The sequence below is a fragment of the Melospiza melodia genome, chromosome 16, assembly GCF_035770615.1.
Source record: "Melospiza melodia melodia isolate bMelMel2 chromosome 16, bMelMel2.pri, whole genome shotgun sequence".
NCBI lineage: Eukaryota > Metazoa > Chordata > Aves > Passeriformes > Passerellidae > Melospiza > Melospiza melodia.
In genome coordinates, this window is record NC_086209.1 from 20,050,019 (window position 1) to 20,066,279 (window position 16,261).

Below are 16,261 nucleotides of genomic sequence, written 5' to 3' on the forward strand. Positions count from 1 at the left end.
GCTCTGGTGGGCTGTAAATTCTTTAGCCCCTATTCTCTGCTCCCAGCATCAGTTTACCGTGGCTTTGCAGCTGTGTCCCCTTTCTGCAGGGATCTGTGGTGTGCAGGAGCTGTGGCCAGCTCTGGGTGCAGCTGTACAGTCAGAGTGAGCCATGGGCACTGCTGAGCACACCTGGGCTCTGCACAGAGCCTGCTCACGTTGTTCCATCAAAATCTTCTGTGCAACTTTATCTGCCTCCCCTCCAGTCTTCTGACTGTCTCACTTGTTCTGGGTATTGAGTGATGCACATAATTCAGAGCAGTTTGGGTTGAAAGAATTCTTAAAGGTCACCTTGTCCCACCCCTGTCATGGCAGGGACACCCTCCCACTGTCCCAGGCTGCTCCAGGCCCTGTCCAGCCTGGCCTTGGGCACTGCCAGGGATGCAGGGGCAGCCCCAGCCTCTCACACAGTGATGGAGTCATTCAGGTTGGAGAAGACCTCCAGGATGATGGAGTCCCTGTGGGTAGCCCACATCACTGAGTGTCATGCCAGTTGCTTCTTGACCACCTCCAAGGACAGTGACTCCAGCACCAACCTGGGCAGCCCCTGCCAGTTCCTCACCACCCTTCCAGGGCAGAAATTCTTCCTGGTGTCCAGGCTGGGGACAGCATGGCTTGTTCCTGGTTCTCTGGCCAGCCTGAGCTTTGGCCCCTTTCTGCCTAAACCTTCAGTGAAATTGCCACTGTTGTCACCTGCTGGAGAAGAGCCAGGTGAGGTGCAGTGTGCATACAGCCTGTCAGCAGCACAGTTTGTGTTGTGTTCCCCCACAGCTGTTCCAGTGCCCTTCCAGGCCACTGCCCACAGCGGGGCACTTTGTCTAGACATGATGTGCAGCTAAAGCTGTTAGTCAGGAGCCATTAATATGTGACATGCAGAGCATTCCTGGAGAGAGGCTTCGGTGCTGGAGTGTCAGGTATGGCCAGGGGAAGCTGCTTTCTCTTGTCTCACCTGGTGGGAGAGGAGAATTGTGCTGGGCAGGGGCAGGGGCTGAGCCCCATGGCATGAGCAGCCTTTGGTGAGCAGAACTGTGCTGGGCAGGGGCTGAGCATCCTGACCTAAACAGAATTGTGCTGGGCAGGAGCAGGGGCAGGGGCTGAGCAGCCTGAGCTGGCAGGCTGCAGCGCTGAGCCCAGCCCATGCCAGCCCTCACTGTGGGACACAACAATTGCAGAACAGCCCCAGTCAGAGGATGGGCAGGAGCTTTAATGTGAGTGAGTGACAGTGAGTCATCCCTGGAGGCCGGGGTGAGCAGCCACAGCAGTGGGACAGCTCCATCCCACATCTGCACACAGCTGAGCACAGCAGAGCAGCTCAGGGGCTGCTCCTTCTGCCACCGAGGCTCCTCCAGGCTGGGACTGGCGCAGGTAGGGCTGCTCTGGGGCTGGATTGGCACAGGTAGGGTGGACACGGAGCACTGGCACAGGTAGGGCTCCTCCAGGCTGGAACCAGCACAGGTAGGGCTGCTCTGGGCTGGCTGGCACCCTGACCTGCAGCTTGGGTCCCCTCTCCAGAGCCTGCAGGTGAGCAGGGGCACGCAATAGCAGCGCAGAGCTCTGGCAGCTGTGTGTCTGTTGTGACATTAATAGATAGAGACTAAAATGCTAATAACATTTTGTGAAATGCTCTTTAGAATTTCAGTTCAGGAGCAGAGTGCATCGGTAGAATGGAAGTTCCAGATTAGTAAATTTAAAGATAAGCGGAAAGGTGGCTTTGTTTGCAACCTGCAAAGACCTAATTCCTTAAATGAATTCTTTGAGAAGCTGTTAAAAACTAATTTATTGTTTTCCTGCGGTCACTTCAGGTGCAAGTGGGGTTTTGGGGCTAGTATTTAAAGTACTGAGAGTGCTGATGTGGTGGAAGGACCCTGGCACTGGTGACTGGGAATGGTGCAAGTGGTGCTGAGAGCACGGATTGCATACTGGAGCTGCCCACAGCAGGGTTTGCAGGCCCTGTGTACCCCAGCACTGAGAATTTGTATTCTGAGAGTTGTTTGGGCCAAATATTCAGCTGCTGCAAATTGCTCTGAAGCTTTTCTTGGTAGTTTTTTGTTTAACTGGAGTTGTTGTAAATCCACATGTTTCAGACATTTGCCGCAGTAGCATCCTTCCAGTGTTTTAAAGTTTTTCAATCAACTTTCAGAATAATTGGTTTAATTTCTTTGGAGGTCTGTAGAGTCCCAGTTGGCATAAATACGCTAATGACAGAAAACAGGGACTTTTCTCTGATATGGATGATTTCAAAGAGGCACAAAAGCGAGTGTGGTATCCCAAGGCAGCTCCCCAACTACATATGCAGCATGCAATGTCCTTAGTTTGAACAGAGTCGCTTTTTCTGGTAGTAGAATAAAGACCACTTACTAGCTCCTGAAAACCAGAAGCTAATTTATAGCTCAGTGTTGAAACAATGTCTTTTTTCTAAAACACGCATTTGTCTTTGCTAACTTTGATAGACTGTTGTAAGCTGGAGGACTGCAGCATTCATGCACTGGAATGTGAAATGTGAGGATCTTTTCCTTCAGCTCTGCTGTGCTTACTGCCTTGGGTTGTTTTTTATGTCATTTACGGTGCTGAACATCAATGTGAGCATATTATGCAATGCAGTATAAAAATACACAAAGGCAATAACCTCACTGCTACTTCTGCTCTCACAACAACCTTCTGTGATCGTTTTGCCCTTTGGTTTCTGGAGGAGTTGATTCCACATGGGGCACTGCACCTGGGGTGTTTGTGGCGTGTCTGAGCAGCAGCAGGAGCTCCTGGCAGGCTCCAGGTGTGTCCCAAGGCTGGCAGTGGGTGCTGATGGCTGTGCAGCTCCCAGGGTGGCAGCACCCAGGCACAGAGGTCACCTGTGCAAACATCTGAATTTCATGGCAGGTTGTGTGGAGATGTGTGCTGGTTTGTAAAGATCTGCATTTCATTTCTGTTCTGTGCCCTTGTCGCCGTGTCCTTCCCCTCGGTGACAGCGTGTCAGTCAGGAGTGACTGCCCAGCTGGCCTTGTTTGAGCAGGCCACGATGTGCTGGGCCACAGCCACCCAGCTGAGCTGTTTCTGCTTTGACTGAGCACGCTGCTGGGTTTTAACTCTTTTCTGCATAGCCTTGAAATGCCTCTGGATCAGGCTGCAGAGTGCCAGCAGCGTGGAGTGCAGGTGTGAGCACAGGTGTGAGCACGGCCACCACCCTGCCACAGCCATCACTGCTGGGGCTCTGATTGCCCCTGTGCCAGCTCCCTGGGTGCCCCTGGTGCCAGCAGAGCCCTCCCTGCCCCTGCAGCCCAGCTGCTGCCCGTGGCTGCTCAGGGAGCCAGCCCTGCCCTGTGTGACCTGCGGCTGCTGCTGCTCCCCTCTCACCTGCCCTCACAGCATCCAGCAGCTGGCTCAGGAACTGAACAGCACCACTTGCAGTAAAACAATAATGCCCTTTTCGCTCTGCTGTGAGGAAATGATTGTAACTCTGCTGTGCTTGGGCTGCCAGCACAGAGCAGAGCTGCTGGGCAGTGTGTGGGAGTACCATGGCAGCGTACAAAAGAAAGTTGTGGGGAGGCTGAGAAGGATCTCAGTATACAGAACATCTACTGGGACTCTCCAGGTGATCATCGGGCTGGGCCGTAACAGGAAAGCAGGCTGTTTAGGCTTCTGCTGATTTGTCTTGTTGCTGGTTAAACTGATGGGCAGTAGAAAGCGAAACCCTTCTCTGTGTGTGCAGTGTGTTGTAGCTACTGTGAGTAACAGTGATGGCATAATTACACATGGCTTTCTGCAGAGTCTGAGAGGCTTTAGGTGAGTGGGGAGAGGGGAAAACGCTTTCAAGTACAGTTTCTGAACCTGTGTCAAGTGCAGGCTCTGAAATGCAGTGCATTGATTTCAGGGGAGGGGGAATGGGTGCTGGGGGTGCTGTGGGTGCTGTTCCTCGGTCGGTGCTGCTCAAGGGGATGGAATTTCCCCAGCTGGGGAAGGAGCTGCTGGGTGCCAGGTTGTTGGGTGGGTTATTCAGGCACAGCACGGGCAGCAGGGCTGGGGGGCTGCTCCAGCAGTGGCTGCTGCAGTGGGTGGGCAGCACTCTGGGAACAGAAGTGCCCGGGGAGGCAGAGCCTTCTGGTGTGTGAATGACTACACTGAGCTTACAGCTGAGTGGATTTTTCAACGTGGTGTAACTTGCTGGGTAAATTTTTGGGGTATGCATCAAATGATTTGTGTAAAATCACCTGTGGTGGGAATTCAACATAACTAAAGTTTAGTCTAAGAAATCAATGTGAGAAAATATTGCAGCCTTTCATTTGACTGTTTTACAACTGAACTGGTTTGTGTGCATGGATATTTGTATATAGGGACCCTATCTGCATAAGCCTAATCTTTAACCTGTTAAAATAATTCCCGACCTTTAAATGAAGAGCAGTGTTAATTTCAGGTTAAATGATACATTTCTTTTCTGAGAGGATTTCTCTGCTGTTCAGCCCCTGTGTGCATAGCTCTGTTCAGAGCTCTCTGCCCCTTTGGGTGGAGTGCTGAGGCCCAGCAGGGTCCAGGGTTCTGCTGTTCCCAGGGCTGTGAGAGCACTCTCTGCACCTCTCCATGGCACACCAGGCTTTTGGCTTTTGCTGAAGAGTTTTCTGTGCTTTCCTTTGAGAAATCTCCTCTGAGGCCATTTCTCTGCACAGCTCTTTCTGTAATGAGTGTGAATTCTAAAGCACTCAGTTTCTTCATCCTTCCCTTTGTTAATCCTCAGTAAATGGGGCAAATAATTGGGAGGTGTCACCTGTCCTTTTATGAATGGTGCTTCTGTTCTTGTGGGCCTCTTCCAAGAGATGCCCAGGAGCTGCAGCTCCAGTGCCAGCCTCTGAGCTGCTGCTCATTCCTGCACCGAGAGGCAGCACTCATCCTTCCAGACTTCCAGGAGGGATGCAGTCTATTCTTTGATGATTTTGTTGCCATTTTCAGGCTGCTTTTCCTGGAGGATTCTGATCTTTTTCAGTTCTTCCTTTGTGTTTTTGTTGTTTTGGGTTTTTTCTTCTCAACACTAGGGAAGTTTGTCTCTTTTTGTAGCCCAGCTGTTGACAATAACGCTCCGTAAATAGGAAGAAAAAAGGCACTTCTCTCTACTTCCCTCATAATCTGAAACTATTCTCCTAGCTCCAAATAGGGCTACATTAATAATTAAATTCTCATTAACCTTACGATACACAAGAGTTTTCTGATACTTCATAAGCAGCAAACTAAAGCTGTGCAAAGCTCTCAAAAACTGCAAGCTTCCCACTCATCCTGGACCTTTCTAGCAGGTCTCCTGGCGCCTTCTCCCCTGCATGCCTGATTTTCACCTCTCCTCCAGGACGTTCTCTTAGAAACAGCGGCGCTCCTTGCTTTGCTCCCAGACTTTGTCAGTGAAGAACGTGAGTGCACCGTCGTGGCACGAATTGTCACAGTGGTTTTTACATTCCCTGTGAGCTGGTCAGAGTGAGGGTTGTGGTAGGCAGGGGTGAGTGAGGCTCACGTTTCCATCTGGAGCTGCTGTCCTTCTCCTCCTGTGTTCATGGTGCTCCTGTCCTGTGCTGGTGGAGCAGAAGGAGAAATGTCTGAATGTCTGCTCCAGCAGCTGGGGTGGCAGACAGCTTCATCCCAAGGGCCAGGTCCTTCCTTGGTGGCTGTGCAGTTTGGGTTCTTCATCTTCTGCAGCTGGCCAGGCCAGCCTGCTGTCCAGTGCCCTCCTTGAGGCAGCCCCTGGTGCCCAGCAGGGTCCCAGTTGTGCACTGGTGTGCTCCCAGTGTTCCCAGTGCCCGCAGCTTCCCGAACTCGCACTCCACAAAGAGGAGTGGCACCCTGGGTGTTGTTACTGCCTGTCTGCTGTGCTGCGTGCCCCAGCCCACCTGCTTGGAAAGCAGCCAGCTTGCATTGGTTCAGCAGATGGGAAAACGGCAGAGCGCTCGGAACAGGCAGGGAAGAAATGTTCGTGCAGTCATTCATTCCTTCATTCATTTCATTTATTCATTCCTTGACTCATTTATTCATTCCTTCATTCGGGGACAAGCACAGCACTGAGCTGAGCGGCAGAGCTCAGATGAGAGTGGGCACATGTGGCACGGCAAACCCACAGCTCCTGATGGCTGGGAAGGGAAAGGTGCTGGCTCTGCACCCTGGGCCTGCTCCTCAGTAAACTGGGGCTGTTCCTCAGCCCTGTCCCTGAGCAGTGGGTACAATTTGCAGGGTGCCCCTCAGCCCTGTCCCTGCCCTGGGAGCTCCTGTTCAGCTGCACCCTGAGCAGCCAGGCCAGGGCTCAGCCAGGGCTGCCTGGTGGCACAGGCTGGCACAGGGTGGCACAGGGTGCCTGGTGGCACAGGCTGGCACAGGGTGCCTGGTGGCACAGGCTGGCACAGGGTGGCACAGGGTGCCTGGCACAGCTGGGACATGAGGCTCTCTGCAGAAACCCTGCTGCCACTCCCACAGGGAAACAGGAGATGCATTCTGAGCAGCATTTACCAACAAATGTTTGATGTCTGTGCCTTTGTCTGTATTATCCACAAGGATCTAAATGCAGCCTTATCTGGGTAGTCTTTTCCGGGGATAACAGCCTATTACTGCTAGCAGTTAATCCAATTACTCTTTTAGGTCAAGGGGGAGTGTTCTGTGCGAATATTTTTGGAAGATCTGAAAACAGTTATTCTATGTGTGACCCAAAGAGAGCATAGTTCAGAATTTTTCAGCAGATCAAAAGGTTAAGAAATTTCTACATATGTTGGAGGAAACATGGTGCAAAGAGGTGTCAGCTTTCAGTTTTGATCACAAGGCAGTCACTTATTTAAAATAGAAAGATATTTCGCAATGGAAAGTAGTTTCAAATCAGAAAATAAATCACTATCTGAAATCATCAGAGAAATTCTTTGATGTGGGAATGAAGATGGAGCTGTGCAAACCTTAAGAATTGACACAGCAATGAGATGTTTGGCCTAGAGTAGGTTTCAGCCATGTAATTCTGGCTCACTTGGCTCCTGGTTCTCCAGTGAGGGTTTCACTGAGTGCCTCAGCTGGGGCTGTGCAGGAGCTGTGAGTGATGCCCCTGGAGCTGGAATATTCTGAGCCTACTTTTAATTCTGAAAACTCACCCAAAGGAAGTTGTGTCTTTCACAAGGTATTTTTGCTGCTTTGTTCCTTTCAGTTTGAAATGAGCTGGTGTGGTGCCTGGCTTTGGGGGTGTGCTGGCGAGGAAGGAGTGGTGCAAAATGAGGGACTCCAGAAATGGCTTGCTGTGAATAAAAATTAGAGAATTGGCTGCTTGTGCTTCCTCTAATATCTGTGTTCATTGTGAAAACTGCAAGTCAGAGTCAACCAGACTTCAAAGTTGGGAGCACACAGCTGCAAGCTGAAAATAAGATTTGTGGGTGATGCAGAAGTGCCAGAAAGGCTGTTTGGTAAGAATACTTCATCAAGATTTGGCAAAGCTTAATGTGAAATGGTTTGGATAGACTGTGTTGTCATTAAGAGGTTCTGAGTGTTTTACAAGCCCAGAATAGAAATTTTTTTCAATTAGCTTGCAAGTATTGTTGTGCTCTCAGTTTGTTATGTGCAGGTGGCTGACAAAAAAATCCCACCTTCAATGGGAGAAATTAGGAGGGAAGCAAAGCAGCGATGAAAAGAGAACTTCTACTGCCCAAAGGCCTGAGAGATTTTCATCAGCTGTCTCAAAAATGGGATTACAGCTAAATACCCCACTTTGCTACCCTTCCCTGTCCTACAGGCACTCACTTGAAGCAAGTTATTTTAGAGAGGTTTTTTTTAGACTTGTTCCTGTAAGGAGCTGAGAGCAACTTGCTAGCCTGAAGTTTCCCCTAAAAGGAAAAAAAAATAATTCTGATAGCTCCAAAGGGCGCCAGGGCCTGGGGCACCTCAGCTGGGACCTTTATTGATTTCCTTGGTGGGGTCAGGGAGGCAGAGCAGGAGGGAGGGAGGGGCTGGGGAACATCGCTGCTCTGTGTCCTGGGGGTGGCACTGGGAGGTGACATTGGGGGAGTGACACTGGGGAGTGACACTGGGGAGTGACAGTGACACTGGGGAGTGACAGTGGGGAGTGACAGTGACACTGGGAGGGTGACATTGGGGAGTGACAGTGACATTGGGGAGTAACAGTGACACTGGGGGAGTGACAGTGACATTGGGGAGTGACAGTGACACTGGGAGGCTGACACTGGGGCATGACAGTGACACTGGGAGGGTGACAGTGTGGAGGTGACAGTGGGGGGACATTGGCTGCTGCTCTCAATATTCCACACAGCTACGCTGGGGGAATGGTTTTTCCTGCCCTGTGCCAAAGAGAGGGGATTTCTTCACTTTGTGGGTGCAGGATTTCAGAGGTGCTCTGCTGCTCTCTGTGGCTTGAGGACCTTGTGGGTACAGACGCAACTTCAGTCCTTCCAAAATGCCAGGAAAATGAATTTATTGCAAGTGTAAGTGTCCTAGGCCTCACAGCATGTAAAATTAACCACTGTGAAGAGTTAGGGAACTGAGGAAAATTCATGTTTCAGGTAATGACCTGAAAGGTTCAGGCAGGAGTGCATGTAAGTACAATTTCTTTAAGTTGTGTCATACATGCAGGAACAATAGTCCAGCAGGAGCAGGAGGATTTGTTGTGCCTGGATTTCATTTACCCTGTGGTTGCTCTAGCCTGTAGCGAGCAGAGCAGAAGCCTCTCTCTGTAAAACCAGGGGGAAAGATATTTCCTTACAGCTTTATTAAAGTCTGAATTACATCAAAGATGATGCAGTTGGAACCCGAGCCAAGGCCTATGGACAGGGCTGATGTTATGGTTTCTGGCAATTCTGGATGGGACTGAAATGCACTTGGACAGAAAAGAAAGGCACAAACCAGCAGACTGTTTAGCTGGTGTGTTTATGTAAAGTAAACATGTTTGAATTTATCTTGAAAAACATCCTGGTGCCAGCAGCCATCCTAAAGATTGCTTTCTCTCAGTAAAGCTTACAGGAAGAAAAATTTTTTTTCCTAGTGGCTTGTTGACAGCAAGTTTTTATTAATGTAATTATTATTATTTTATTTAAGCTTAAGAAAATGCTGCAGGGTGATATTTAGCAAGCTGAATGTTTTGATTAGGAAACATAATAGTTACTGCAGTTATTTTATATTCACTGCTAAGCAAATTCCTCTCAGCTGCTGTGGGTTTGGTCTCCATCAAATTGTAGGGGAAGAAAACAGGGTTAATTTTCTTAAAGCTATGTAGTAGTTATTTATCACTTCCATCTGAGAATATACAAGAATATACAAATGAGTGAGCAGTGTATTAATGACCTATGTCCATGGCAGGTGTAGTCTTATCCCTGTTTTATTCTGGGCAGATGGGAACGTAGAGCACCAATGTGTTCTGTCATGAGGATAGGGTGTTGGTCCTGGTTGGGAGCATTCCCATCCCAGTGAATCTGTGAAGGCATGGGCCCTGGTGGAGCATTCCCACCCCATGATCTGTGTGCAGGGGTGATGGGCCGTGGGTGCCTCACTGAAGGCGTGGGCCCTGGTGGGGCTATTCCCATCTCGGTGAATCTGAGCCTTTGTTGGCTTTGGGGTGTGGGCCCTGGTGTGGAGCATTCCCATCCCAGTGAATCTGTGTGCAGGGGTGATGGGGTGTGGGCCCTGGTGGGGCTATTCCCATCTCAGTGAATGGGAGCCTTTGTTGGCTTTGGGGTGTGGGCCCTGGTGTGGAGCATTCCCACTCCAGTGAATCTGTGTGCAGGGGTGATGGGGTGTGGGCCCTGGTGGGGCTATTCCCATCTCAGTGAATGGGAGCCTTTGTTGGCTTTGGGGTGTGGGCCCTGGTGGAGCATTCCCATCCCACTGATCTGTGTGCAGGGGTGATGGGCTGTGGGTCCCTCACTGAAGGTGTGGGCCCTGGTGGAGCATGCCCACCCCAGTGAATCTGTGTAGGGGTGATGGGCTGTGGGTCCCTTGCCGATGGTGTGGGCCCTGGTGTGGAGCATTCCCATCCCAGTAAGTCTGTGTGCAGGGGTGATGGGGTGTGTAGGTTCTGGTGAGGGGACTGCTCGTGCCTTATTGCCCCTCAGCTTGCCTGGGCTTGCACAGGGCCCTGCACGATGGTGCCAGGCACTGTTTGCCCAATCCTGACAGGGGGATCCCCCTTGGCGCTGCTTTGCAGGTGCTGCGTGCTCTGAGCTCACACACACCTCGTGCTTGAGGGCTGACCCTGCAGGACCTGTGGGTGCTGGCTCCCGGTAACTGCTGCCACAGCTGCCCTTGGGGCTCAGTGTGCTCCCTGAGCTCAGCCCGCCCTTCCAGAGGAAACTGCCACTGCTGAGGGGTGAAATGGCAGCCCAGACCTCGTGCTCCACTGACCTGCTGCTCCTTTTGAACCACTTGTGCTGTCCCCCTTGGTCATGCACCCCTTTTAATGGCACTTTCTATAGATTATTAGAGTGCGTTGCTGCTGCTGGGTGGAGTCTAATGAAGCAGCAGCAGCCAAGGTGCAAGGTTTTCCTGCTGGATTAATGAGGGCTTGAGAGAAAGTAACTGCCCACTGTGAGCAGAACAACTGTCAATTTGAATTTATCTCCCAGATATGACTCCTACCAAGGAAGAAATCCAGTGCATGAGAATGCAATGGGGTAGTTGTTTGAGGGGGTTAATGTTTAAATCTGATGGTTTTTAAGATGTCCATGTGTTGGCAGATATTTAGGAAGCAGTTAAATTGTTAGAATTAATGGCCATCAGTTTGAGAACCAAATAAACTTACCTAGTGCATGCCAGTGCATGTTTTAGACTAGCCTGTCAGTAGTTACTTTTCTCATTGCTGAAATTCTTGGATTTTTTTTTTTTAATTTTTGTTTTTTTCACGTAGGTTTGGGGAATCCGAGTTTGGTTTTGGGTATGGTTTTATATCTCTGTGTTACACTGTAAATAACAATTGGTGGTTGGAGGCTGTCTTGTGAAAAAGCAGCTAATTTTTGTTCATGGGTGATGATCTGTGCCTGAAGCTGTGAGCTGAGGAATTTCACTATCTCTGTTATTAAGGATTTATTTTTTTAGATAGTGGAAAAGGGTTTCAATTCATTCTGGTAATGTAATAGTTTGAGGTAGCTGGAACTTTCTTTATGCTATATATTTTATCTTTTTGCCATTTAATAGTCTGACCCTATTCAGAAACATTTCAGACTGCATTATTAATGGCAGTATTGATTTATAAGATCAACTTTAAAAACTACTTGCTGTTTTACAAGAAAACCATCAGAAGGATTAATGTGCTTTCTCTCTGTACATCTATACTTCTATCTGTTGAAAATGTCACTGGATTATCCGTGCTCTGAGGGATGGGGTGTAATTCCATGTGCTGATAAAGGCGTGTCCTTGGTGCTTTGGGGAGCGGGTTCCTGCAGGTGTGGAGGGTGTTGGTGCAGAATTGCCTGTGCCGGGCCATGAAAGCACAGGATTGGGTTTGCTTTTCCCCCAGTGTGCATGCAGAATGGGTACAGGTGCTAGGGGAGGATGAAGCAAATGCAGGAGGAGCTGTGCTGCTGCTCAGAGCGGGTGTTGTTCTGCTGTTTATCAAAGCTGCATGAAAGGGATGAACTGTGGAGGTTTATGAGAAGCATTGTTTATAAAAGTGAATGTTTTTTCCCACCGTGACTAAGATCCTTTACACTTTACGGTTTATTTTCCTTCCTGTGACCCTTTCTTGCCCTCTGTCTTTCCCCACCCTGACGTTCTGTAGTTGATTTGCTTCTCGGGGTCGTTTCCTGAGGCTCTAACCTGAGTTATTTTGTTGTGTGGTGACACAGTTATGGATGACGCTCCCCCTGGCACTCAGGAGTACATTATGTTACGGCAAGATTCCATCCAATCTGCGGAATTAAAGAAAAAAGAGTCCCCTTTTCGTGCTAAGTGTCACGAAATCTTCTGCTGCCCTCTGAAGCAAGTGCACCTCAAAGAGAACACAGAGCCGGAAGGTTTGTGCACTTTGGGTCCATGTTCTGTCTGTGGGGTTCCCTCTCCCTGTGTGTGCTGTGTGTGCCAGGCTGTGTGGGGGGAGCCGTGCACTGTCCCTTGCTTGCCTGTCTGATGCCCACAGGACACTGCGGCTGAGCCCCACGGGAGCCCTCTGGCACGGAGGCAGCGCTGCTTTCCCTCCAGTAAACTCGGTTTGTTTAGCTCCCACCATTACACTGCCCTTTCTTTTGGCTGCCTGAAGCTGCTTGCTCCTCAAAGGCATCGGCTCCCAGGTTCTTTGCAGTGACTCCTGGAGCTGCACTCTGCTCTAAGCCTGGCACTCAGACCAGACTCAGCTTGGCCCCAGCACCTTGCACTCCATAAGGCTTCTGCATAGTGCTAGAGAATGCTCATGGCAGCTGTTCTGGGTGAAGCAGGATGAACTTTGTCTGTAATGCACGCCTGGTTGCATTTTGGGAAATGAAATGCATGCAGAGCAGAAAAAAAAAAAAAAGTAGATTGTTTTCCTTTTCAGATGAAGCAAAGGTATGGTCTCTCCTCATGCTGTGTTTACTGATATGAAATTGCCAAGGAGGTATATCTTGTTCATCTAGTGTGCATAAGATTAAGCTATTTTTAATTTCATTTTTTAATACTTTCTCTTATTGTTCTATATGTGTTTTGCATTACTGCTTCATATTCCACGTGGTAAGCCTTTACTTTTTGCATAAGCTCCAGTATCTGCCAAGACAAATAATGCTACTGCTGGTAGAAGTGTTTTAAGATGAAATATTCAGGGCTGGATTTTGCCACAATCGAGTCTGCAGGAACAGCAGAGTGAGCAGGTTGGAGTTCTTATCACAAATCAGTTGTATTATTCTCTCTGTAATGATGGGCATCAGTTCCTGAGCTGTCACTATTAGCCCAAAATATTTCAGTCAATTGCTTTCTTCTGTTACATTCTCCAAATTTTGCATGATTGTTCTTTGCACGACCTCTGTGAGATTTGTGTCTTTTAAAATAAAAGTATTTTATTAAAATAGCATTTATCATGTCACCAGAAATATTAATTCAATACACATTGTGGTTTAAGGCTTGGGGGGAGGTTTCTTGTTCCAGTGATGATGTAACTGAATGGTAAAGTCGGGGTTTGAAGAAGGTCCATTTGTCCTCTCAGTCCTGGGCTGCCCTGACAGAAGCTGTGATTTCATGACTCAGTTAGGATGAAGGACAGGTGACTCCTGTGGCACTCTCCTGGTTTAGCAGACGTCATGGATTCCGTGTCATCTGTCAGGGTTTGTGTCGTTCATGAGTGAATTTGGAGCCCAGAACTGTTCCTGAGAAGCTCCTCTGGGAAGATGATGGCACCTGAGCTGCCACAGGTGCTCAGCCTGCGGTGAGCAGGAAGATTCCATGGCCAGGAGCACGAAGGAGAGCTGGGCCCCACAGCTGCCATCCCTGACATGCTGTGTGTGAATGCTCCGTGTGCTGTGTGGAACTCCAGAGAAGCTCGTGCCTGTTCCAGTGCAGCCTACACTGGGAGCTGGATTACTGCAGAAGGCTGGCTCCTGGCGGGGCTGATCCTTTAGTGAATAAACCACCAGTTCCCAGCCCAGAGCCTGCCCAGGAGGAGCGAGGAAAGCAGAGCAGTGCTGGGCCTTTTCTCTGCAGAGTCTCCGGGGGACGTAGTTCGGTTCAGTGTTGGGGAATGTGGGACCCGTGGCAAAGGCTGGCCCAGTGCAGGCTGAGGGAAGACCTGGGAGCATCAGAGTGGCCGTGGTGTTCCTGGAAGCCAAGAGTTGCTCTTCTTGTGTTCTCCGTGAATCTGCAGTGTCTGGCTTCAGCAGCAGCTGTGTTACCCCCTCCTCCATGGCACGTGGCACTGGTGCTCATTCATTCCCAGGAAAAGATTTCCTCCATGGCACTGGTGCTCATTCATTCCCAGGACAGGATTTCCTCCATGGCATGGGGAACTGGTTCTCATTCCCAGGAAAAGATTTCCTCCATGGCACTGGTGCTCGTTCATTCCCAGGAAAGCATTTCCTCCATGGCACGTGGCACTGGGGCTCATTCCCAGGAAAACATCTGGCTCTGAAGGAAGGCTTGCCATCCTCTATTGCCGTGCCCAAGGATGAATGTCTGTTCCTTGTGTGTCCCTCGTTCTCTCCAGGAGTGTTGCATTCCCAGACAGGCACGAGGAGCCATGGCCACACTGGCTGGCCTGTGACCACCTGAGGGGTGGCAGCCTTTGCTGGGGTGTGATTTCTGTGTTTCTCTGGCAGATGTTGTCTCTAGCATGGAGGGAGAACATCTGACCAGGAATCCTTTTAGCCTCTCTTGCAGCTCAGGTTGCCTGGGCTGTATTTATCTTTTCCTTCAGAATCTGTGAATTGCCTGGAAAGTGGTACCAGACTCCCTGAAAGACTGATGTGTGCTATCCTCAGTGGCTTGTTGACATGGAGCTTGAAGAATGTTCATAGTGAGGTGATCTGAACTGTGCTTTCCACAGTCCATGGAAGTTAATGGAGTGGCTGAAACAAATCCCAGCAGAAATCCCTTCCAGTGTGAGCCCAGCAGTTAACAGCTGATAGGATAAAGGAAAAGGAATGTTTAAACGTTACTGTGGCACAAATTACACATTTTTGAAGGTACTGGAAAGTGTGACAACCAGGAAGCTGTTAGCAAAGTTCTCCAAGTGAAATGTCATAATGGAGGTTTTATGAAAAATTGCAGACTTGGAAGACTCCACACAGAGTACAAAAATGCCTTTTTAATCTGCTGAATAATGGCATGGGAACACAGAGCAAAGGCTGCATGTTTCTAACTGTGCAACTCTCTTGTTTAGATGATGGATTTCTCTGCACCTTTTAACCACTTTCATACAGGGGTGGTGCTTGGGGATCCTCATTTATCACTTCAGGATTTGGACTCCCTAGGCAGGAAGGATGACACCAGGTAAAAGATTTTCCAGGCTTTTGGTAGGGGTGTTTGGGGAGTTCTGCTGTTTGCTGAGAGACTTGAATGCCTCATCACACTGGTGTCTGAGCCTGGTGGCCCATCAATTCTCATCTCTTGGGCCTGTTCCTAAAAGCAAAAGTGGAATGAGAAAATGAGATCCATGTTTCCTGATCTGCCTTGGTTTCCTGTTCTTCTCCCCACACCCCCTTGCCTGCCTGCAGCATCATCTCTGTTCCTTTGGACGTGCCCCAGGTGCACCTCAGGAAGCAGCTCCAGGGCAGTCCTGGGTGCCAGCCTGGGGGACACAGAGAGGGTCCTGGGCCAGTGGCTGCCGCCAGGGCTGCAGGGTGGGAGGAAGGAGGAGAGATGGGCATCCCAATGGTGAGATCTCCCAGGGGTGGAGGTGTCCCCTGGGCCCCGTGGCAGCAGGGGATGCTCCAGCCCTCCCTGCTGCCCTGGGAAACCTGGGACCAGGTAAGAGCTGAGCTGCTGCTGTGTTCTGCATCTGCCCAGCTTTGTGTTCTCAGAGTCATGCCACAGTCTGCAATGCAAGGCAGTAAAACAAGCAGAGCTGACCCCTTTACCTGGATGCTGCTCCTCTGGGCATTGGGCATTGTTTACAATTGCATCCAGCAGCAAAACACAGAGTGCTTTTGTAGCTTCCCTCAAGCCAGGAATGCACTGCTAGCAGGAGAAGGGCCATCTGAAGTACATTTTGCAGCTATTTGTTCTCTTAAATAGTTTAAACATAAGCTGCTGCTGCTATCTGTATAAAACATGGTTACATAAAAAGGAGTCAGCTCCTGGAAAACTAATTTGAGTTGTATTATTACATCCAGGGAAGGGAATAAAATGAGAAATGTTTTTAAAAACAGCCATTGGTTAGTCACAGTCACACAGTCAGGAGTCTTGGACACTTGCCCATAGTTCTGTTTTCATGGGGGATTTTTTTTTTGCCTTTTTCTATTTTTTTCTTTTTTTTTTGGTAACATTTAGTCTCCCTCCAGGCATACATAACCTTTTTACACAGAAAAGCAGACAAGCATGGCAAAATACGTACTGGGGATGGGGAGAGGGCAATCTGGGATAGCAGCTGGTAAGGAGGAAGGCAGCTTTCCTCAACCAACAGGAAATCTGATTAGATAGAAAATGTTAAGGATGCTAATGTGAAACAAGCAGCTCTGTGGTTGCCCTTGACAATGGCTTGTTCTCTCATCCCTGGCAGTGCTGGGGTGAGGCACAGGGAGTTGTTCAGGCACATGGTGTGGGGGCTGCCCCTTGCCCTGCTCCCTGGCACCGGCACTTGTGTCAGCAGCAGAGAGTGGAGCCTTCATGC

The 16,261-nt window shown here is 49.5% G+C and overlaps 1 protein-coding gene across 3 annotated transcripts in view; it reads left to right on the forward strand.

The window, feature by feature from the left end:
* FGF13 (fibroblast growth factor 13) overlaps positions 1 to 16,261 on the forward strand; it is a 191,681-nt gene that overhangs the window by 95,648 nt on the left and 79,772 nt on the right. For 2 of the 3 annotated variants that reach the window (XM_063170871.1, XM_063170870.1), the window contains one exon: positions 11,820 to 11,987. The exons of the other annotated variant lie outside the window; for it this stretch is intronic. In XM_063170871.1, coding sequence (XP_063026941.1) covers positions 11,820 to 11,987 — 168 coding nt within the window. The remainder of the gene's footprint in view (positions 1 to 11,819; positions 11,988 to 16,261) is intronic. 3 annotated transcript variants of the gene reach the window in all.